We start from the raw sequence: 7720 nt of genomic DNA on the forward strand, positions 1-7720 counted from the left end.
CATGCATCACTTTCATGTACTTAAAAGTACTACGACGTCAAAAATCGTTATTTGACCCCATTAATGATCAACAAATTTCATAAAAATCAACACAACAAAACTGGATTTTCTTAGTGTTATCATACTTGTAATGAATTTTCATCTCTAGCCATTCCCAACCCAAATTACCAAGAATGGAACTTCAAGGACGCGCTTATGCCTAAGCTGCTAAGCAATCTAACAAGCAATCAGTCATTTTTTTGACTTTTCACCGTCAATCCAAACCATCCAAAAGAGCCATGTGATGTCCCCTTGGACAATGTTAGAGGCATACCGTTAAATCCAACAGAAGTACTAAAACAGCAAACGAAAATTGGGAATTTTGATTTGACAAAAATGAAAGCTTATATTAACAAAGAGACCGAAACTGATCCAGTACTACATACTACAAAAAGGAAAGTTACTACTAAAAGGACAATAAAAGATGAAGAATACAAACTACAAAGAGATTGAAACTCTTTTTAAGTCTTAACTAGTACTACTGCTAGATTACTCCAAAAGATTCAAGAGTAGGGAAACTCTGAGATTGAAAGTCGAAATCGAACCCTAAACCTAGACTGCTTTCCATCATTCTCATCTGAGGTTGATTCTGGGACCCACCGTTTACCAGATGAGAAATCAAATTAGAATCATCATCATCATCAATTTGGAAAGCTTGTTGTTGCTGTTGCTGTTGTGGTTGACGTTGTTGCTGGTTCAGCAAAAATGTTGATGTATCAAGAGTTGGCAAAGAGTAACTATTTAACAAGTCACTGTTACCATTACCGGCACCAAATCGTTTAGGCTCAGGTTTAATAACCGGCGCGTGTAGATTAGCATGAAGAAAATTACCATTAGGAATACCAGTAAATTGTTGAACCTGTTCTCTGAAATTAGTAGGATCAGTGGTGATAAAAGTAACCGGTGATCTTTTAGTTGCTCTAGATTTTCTTTTACTGATCTTACCATTTGAAATTGCTAGATTACTTCTTCTCTTTGAAGTTGTTTCTGGATCTGAACCTGAGATTGCAGGTGAGAATTGAGTGAATTGATTGAATGAGTTGTTGTTTGAATCATTAGTAGTGGTGATTAAGGTCTCAGAATTAGTATCTCTGGAGAGTGATTGCTGAAGAGCTTTAGTTAATGCTTCTGTTTCAGCATCTAAAGTCCATGAATCTGTTAATGAAGTAGGGTTGAATGACCATGGTTGTAGACTCGACATGTCTGAGTACGCCATTTCTGAATTCTTCCGTTTCTTGGAAAGAGAATGTGAAAATTGAATGAGAAAAAACAGAGGGAGAATAAATTAAGCCATTATCTTAATCTGATCAAGATGATTGGATACTTCAGGTGAGGAAATGATGAAAGGTGGATTCAATTCAATGGACAGAAATGAAAAACCCTAGAAATTTGAAGAAATTGGGAAAGAACAGGGGCTTGAGGATAAAGAAAGATGAGTTGCGAATGAAGGGGGAGAAGCCAAAGAGCTGTAAATAAAGCGGTGGGAGAAACCGCGTTGTTCGGGACACGTGTAATTTCATACTGTACGGCTTTAAAAAAACAAACTAGGGTTAAGTCAAGTTTGACTATACACTGTAGTTTACTTTATAAACTTCTTCTAGAGTGAGTGGTGTGATGATTACAGTAGTGTTTAGTGAGGGGTTTGGTTAGGTTTAAGCGGAGTGAGAGAAAGAGAGGGGAATTATTTAACTCTGATGGACAGTCAAAGGCCGTGTCTTAGAGCATCCACAGTGGGCGAGGATAACCAAAAATTTGGGATGAGATCGTAACACAGTGGGACGGAGTAAAGATCAAATCCCAACCAAAGATCAAATTCCAGACCAAATATGGTCGTGACCAAATCCCAAATTCTAATATAGTCGGGCGTAAATTTAAAGTACGCTTGTTGCTGGGCGTAAATTTAAAGTACGCTTGTTAACGGGCGGAGATTTAAATTACGCCCGATGAAATTTTAATTAAATAAAAAAAAAAAAGAATGAGGCGGACTTTTAAAGTCCGCCCGATGAAAGTTATAAAGAATGGGGCGGACTTTTAAAGTCCGCCTGATGAAATTTTAATGGGGCGGACTTTTAAAGTCCGCCTGATGAAATTTACAAAAAAAATAAAAGTCCGCCTGACGAAATTTTAATCATGTACCGTTACGTCACAACACGGACTAAACTCAAATTTTGGTCTTTTTTTTGATCTTTGATCTTTGATTTTGATCGCACCACTGCAGTTGCTCTTAGGTTAGTCATCGCAACGCGTAAAACTCTGCCTTCTTGTCCAGCCGAGACTATGTATTTTGTCGCTTTTTCACTCTTCTTTCCTATTTTATCCATTCCTCTGCTGCTCGTATTAATATGGAGTGGACTGTGGAGCCAGGCTGGACATCCTTTTCTACTTTCAAATTACTGAACAAAGCCTTCACTTTTTGTGTTTTCGATCTCATTCCTTTGGAGTTGGAACTCAGCTTTGCATTGTTCTATCATTTTAGGACGATTTTTATGACATTGAATTCTTTTGATATTTGTTAATTTTGAGTTCACTATGAACTCAATGAATGAGAAAATCGAATGAGCACACTTTTAAATTTCGGGTTTACGTTTTTACGTTTGAAGACTCGCATTGGCTATGCGGTAAGTGTTTAATCGCTAGAGTAATGTTGTGCCACTAAGGGGAGATTTTATTTCATGCAACAATAACTCCTTTTAAATTCTCTAAATATTTAATATATTATCGATTTTAAATTACACCTTATTTAATCACCTATACTTGTAAAATTGGTATCAAATTCGCAACAAAGGTCATTCCAAGCTTCCAGTGAAGTTCGTGGTCCAAAGTGTTTAGTTGTTGAAGATGAATAGCTTTTTATATAAATTATGTATATTTCACGACAGATGTTGTTAATGGCGTCAACATGCTATAACCTTTTGGTCAAAAAAAAAAAACATATAAAAAAACTGGAAACCTCAATCATCGCGACGGAGATGAACTGTCTCGCCATTTTCGAAAAATCCACAAAGAAGTTGGTGAATATGTATCTACGATCATGCAAATGAATTAATATAAAAGAAGAGGTGAAATTGATGTGTCAAGAACAATTCAAAATTTTGAAATTAAAAAGATTTTATTAAGTTGTTATGATCCTTAAATTTTACTTATTGTTCCTAAATTGGAGGACCGCAGATATAGAAGAAATGGCAAAGATCACACAAAATGGTTTTCAATATGAAAATTGCTTCAACATTCTGAGGAAGCTGAATCGATTTGACACATACTTGTTGGAGCGGAATCAAGAAAAGTACCAACTAGATCTCCACATTTCCCTATTTCAAAATTCACCTCAATAGAATGAGAATTAAAAACAAGATCATTCATATTTTTATCTCATAATTACTAACACTTAACAAAAAAAGAAGAGGCGTGGGTAAAAGGAACTCAAAAATAACGATAAAAGAAACTCAAGATGGTTCTTCATCAACTCAGTTTACATGCTCGAGTATGAGATTTAGGCAGAACAAGCTGGATCAGCACAGTTTGGTTTGGTGGTAAGGCAACTTCGAAACTTCGTCTTTCCCATGACAAATATCAACAAGAAAAAATTCGTCTTTGCGTATGTTATGGCGAAGGGAATTTGATAAGGTAAATAAATAATGAATAATAAGGAAAATGCTCCGGAGAACATGCATATAACATTAATCGAATGATTTTGTTTTAAAGTTGCTTTTCAAATGTTGTATAGTTACTTTAACTTAGTTCAAATTAAATGTAATAGTTTGTTGTATTTTAGTTCAAATGTGTACACCTATCTAATACTGGGGTGTGCATTTTGACTCTCCCTATTAGAGAAATTGGTTAGTCAGAAACAGGTTTGACCGTATTTTCTCGTACTTTTCATTTGAAGTTTACAAGTTATACAAGTGAATTATTTCTTTCTTTTATTCACCCTGGTTTTGTATACAAAATAATAATCAGAAGAAGGTGATATTCATCCAAAAAAAGAAAAAAAAATCTACTTTGAGTTGTTTTGGATTTTTTAAGAGCTGTTTTGGGTTTTATTTTTTCTTTTGGATCTATTAAGGTTTAATTTTGGAAGGAAAAGGTTACTAATAGAAAATAAGGATGTATATATAAATGGTCATGGAACTTGGGTCTCTAAAATGGCAAGAAATTTAATATGACGGGTATTCAATGATCTTCATAGTATAGTCAATTTTACATCCAGAAGTAGTTCGGTAGATAGACGAATTAAATCATCAGTACCAAAAATCAACAACGTCTCATAATCTATAATGTCAAATTCTTGGTTGTAACACCATTTAATGAAAATTTTCCTTCATTTCATTTATCCATCATCAAATTTTATTCTCTTTGTTAGTAATTTTTTCATATTTGATAATAACCTGCGAACTTATTAGCTCATATTTTGTTTTAAACAAACATTTAACATTAAAAAGTGATTAAATAATTCCTTATTTTGATGAATGATAGTAATAGATAATGGAAAAAAAACCATGATTGTTAATTGAAATTGCTTTGACAATTGTTTTCCCATTAACATCGTTTGATTTGTCGAGAAGAAGAAAATATATTTTGGGAAAAGTAGAAGAATATAAATGTTTCGTTAAGGTTTCTCATTTTCAATATAATATTAGTAAAATAAAATAAATAAATAAAAATCATTAATGTTCAATTTTAGCAAATAAGTAGGGCTACAATGTGCACCCCAATTTTACTGGGGTGCACAAGTTGAACTCCTTGTATTCAGCTTCAACCGAATGTAATAATTAGTGAACTGTAGTAGTTTAATTTAATATGTAGGATTGTAAATTATGTAAAATTGTTTTAATTTAGGCTTGAATTTAAATAATCTTAGTCTCGCCAAGTTATTATTGAATTACATAAACTAACTAAAATGGTTAAAAATAAAACAATGTTTAAAGTGCTAGACATTATAGTAAACGTTAATTGGTCGCGCATTGAGTAACGTGTTTGGATCCTTTTAAAGCCGAAAGATGCATATCCAGAAGCTCCCTAAGATGTTAAAGGAGACCTGCTTTTGTATTATGCTAGTGGCAAGTCTATATTTTTTGCAAGACGGCCGCCAAACTCTTCAAGATCGTCTCGAAAAGTTTCTTTTGGATAACTAGTCCAGGTAATATTACATCGGGTTTCCTAGACTATTATGTTATGCAAATTATGTTACTGAGCATAATTGTGTTAGTTTCTTGAAGATCATAAAGTGACATGGTTCATAAACAATGACAGATTTTATTTTCAAAATTCCAACTACCCATTCAACATCATTCCTCAATGACAGTAGCTACATGTTATAATAGTTTTATCCTTTTAACTGGGATCCTGACCAGTTTGACTGTAGGCTTGAACTGGAGTTTCCCATTGTTGATAGATACCTTTTGTTAGATAATAATCGTGAGTGTAGCTATAACCGTGAAATTACAATTGGGAGTGAGTCCATGCTTTAGATCTTCAAATATTGGTGATTTTCTGCAATACATTAATGCCATTTTGTGAACCCGCAAGCCCAAAAGAAACATGACAAATCCAACAATAATAAGTAAATGAAGCTTATAAAAGTACAGTTAGTTTTGGTTGTGACCCTTATAATATTGACCTTCCAATTCAACGGGAATCCCTGCCACAACCAAAACATGCAATCAAGACTACCTGTTGTTCCCTGGAAATCCATTTTTGTGTTTCCCTTGAAAATCCCATCAAAATTGGCCTGAATAGGTGTTTGTGGTCAATGTGGACCAAAACGGTTGACTATTGTTTCATAAAACATTGAGAGAGATATGAATGCAGTTGTTTTTCATATGCAAATACAATCAACGATGTAGTCCGTTGGTATCCCGTAACACAATATTCGTAGGCCTGCAATGATTCATCGTACATTTCGTTCATCATATTGATAAAAATAGAAGTTGTACATGGAAAAGATCATAAATAATTATTTGAGGCAAGTTGCAACCCATACAGAATCGACGCTTAAAATCTTCAATATAATACACATATCCAGAAATAAAATAGTCATACTAGCTTCTTGTGGTAGTGTCACCCTCGCCATGCCCGTATTCTTTTAAAACTTCTTTTGGATCTAAATCTAGATATTTTCGCTAACTGTAATTGCAACATAATGTCTCAACGCCTTCTAGCCACATCTGACTCTTCATTTAATTTATCACAGATTATCCAAGCACTTTTCTTTCTCTTTCTTATATAAATCTGTATCCATTTTTGTGTACTTTTTTGGAGAATCAAAATCAGGATTCATGGTTGCAAAGAATGAGAAAAATAGAGAGAAAATTGACATGTGGAAGAGGAATGTGATTTGAAAGAATAAAACTATGTAAGTTTGTATTGAAGAGAAGATAGCTATTGGAATTGAGTTGCTGGCAACACAACATTGGACGTGCAACATAATTTTTATCGTTGGCGACCAATGATGTGTCGCTCGGTTAGTTTTACCATGGTGGAGATTTTGATTTGCTTATCCACCGAGCCTGGCATGCTATGAGGTTTGCCAAGTCCCATAAGAAGTTCCATTTTAGTTATACAATCATAAAACTCCACTAACAATAATTATATAGGAGAGGTCTACAGAGAATAATAATTAACAAGCCATTAATATACGTAAGGAGAATAGTAAGTACACGAGCCATACATATCTTCATATCTTGTTTTAATCTTTTTTTCATTGAAAAATCCTTATGATTTTAATAATTCTGAATCAAGTCGAAACCGCTATATTTTGTTGAATAATACGATAATAGTGATTAACAAATTGTGATCAAATATAGAGTTTGTCTCCTGGGGCAGAACTAAAAATTCAACATTTATCACCATTACAACCGTTATAAGCAACCATGATAAACCAAGAATGAACACGAATATAAGATGCAAAGTGTTGCGATGACAAAATGATCCCACCATTTCTCAGAAAAGATCATCCGGATCGGTGGGAGTCGGCCTTGGTGTCTTCTGTTTGCAATTGCTTGGTATCTTTGTTGATAGAGCTGATGATACTCGTATTTGAATCATTTAAAAGATTGGAGGCTTGTTATAGTTGTTAGCTGACTCTGCAGTGTCTTTAGGTATAGGCATAACATTTACGTATGAAACAATACAAGAGCTAGGGCAAGTGAAACTCTAATACCAGATTAAATTAAACTAGGTCAGAGTTGATAGTCAACATCACACATAAAATAGTTTGAGAGAGAAAATTAGAATAGATTTTGTGGTCAACTAAGTCGGATCAACGCATTAGCATCTTCGTCATACCGATCATTGTGGAGAGTGGGCCCACTTAGTTCTTTTGAATCTCGTCAACCTTCGCGATATCAAGGCCCACAAACTTATCTGATCATTCTCACATGTGTCCCTCCTTGTTTACTTACCTCAATTTACTATGGAATTTGAAGAATTTACTAACCCCAAATATCTATCTATTTTAATGGGATTTTGGTAGTCTTAATTTTGTGCAGACACTGCAAGGAATGCGCATTTACCATTTCAATCCCATTTTAGAAATTTATAACGGGGTATGAGTATCTTAGTAGTTGCTTAAATAGGGCGTGACAAATTTTCACACAGATTAGGGTAAAATATGTTAATTGTAGAAGAGATTAGAATCAATCAACGGAGATTTTCTTTCTAATATAGCGACGACTAAGGTCTA

At 34.1% G+C, this 7720-nt stretch overlaps 1 protein-coding gene across 1 annotated transcript; it reads right to left on the bottom strand.

Annotated features, from left to right (window-relative positions):
- Window positions 1-344: 344 nt before the first annotated feature.
- Window positions 345-1472, bottom strand: LOC113320790 (calmodulin-binding protein 25-like). The gene has a single exon (XM_026568682.1). The coding sequence runs from the start codon at window positions 1253-1255 to the stop codon at window positions 524-526; it is 732 nt and encodes a 243-aa protein (XP_026424467.1). The 5' UTR covers window positions 1256-1472; the 3' UTR covers window positions 345-523.
- Window positions 1473-7720: the final 6248 nt, after the last annotated feature.

Source organism: Papaver somniferum, chromosome 11 (assembly GCF_003573695.1).
Source record: "Papaver somniferum cultivar HN1 chromosome 11, ASM357369v1, whole genome shotgun sequence".
Taxonomy (NCBI): domain Eukaryota; kingdom Viridiplantae; phylum Streptophyta; class Magnoliopsida; order Ranunculales; family Papaveraceae; genus Papaver; species Papaver somniferum.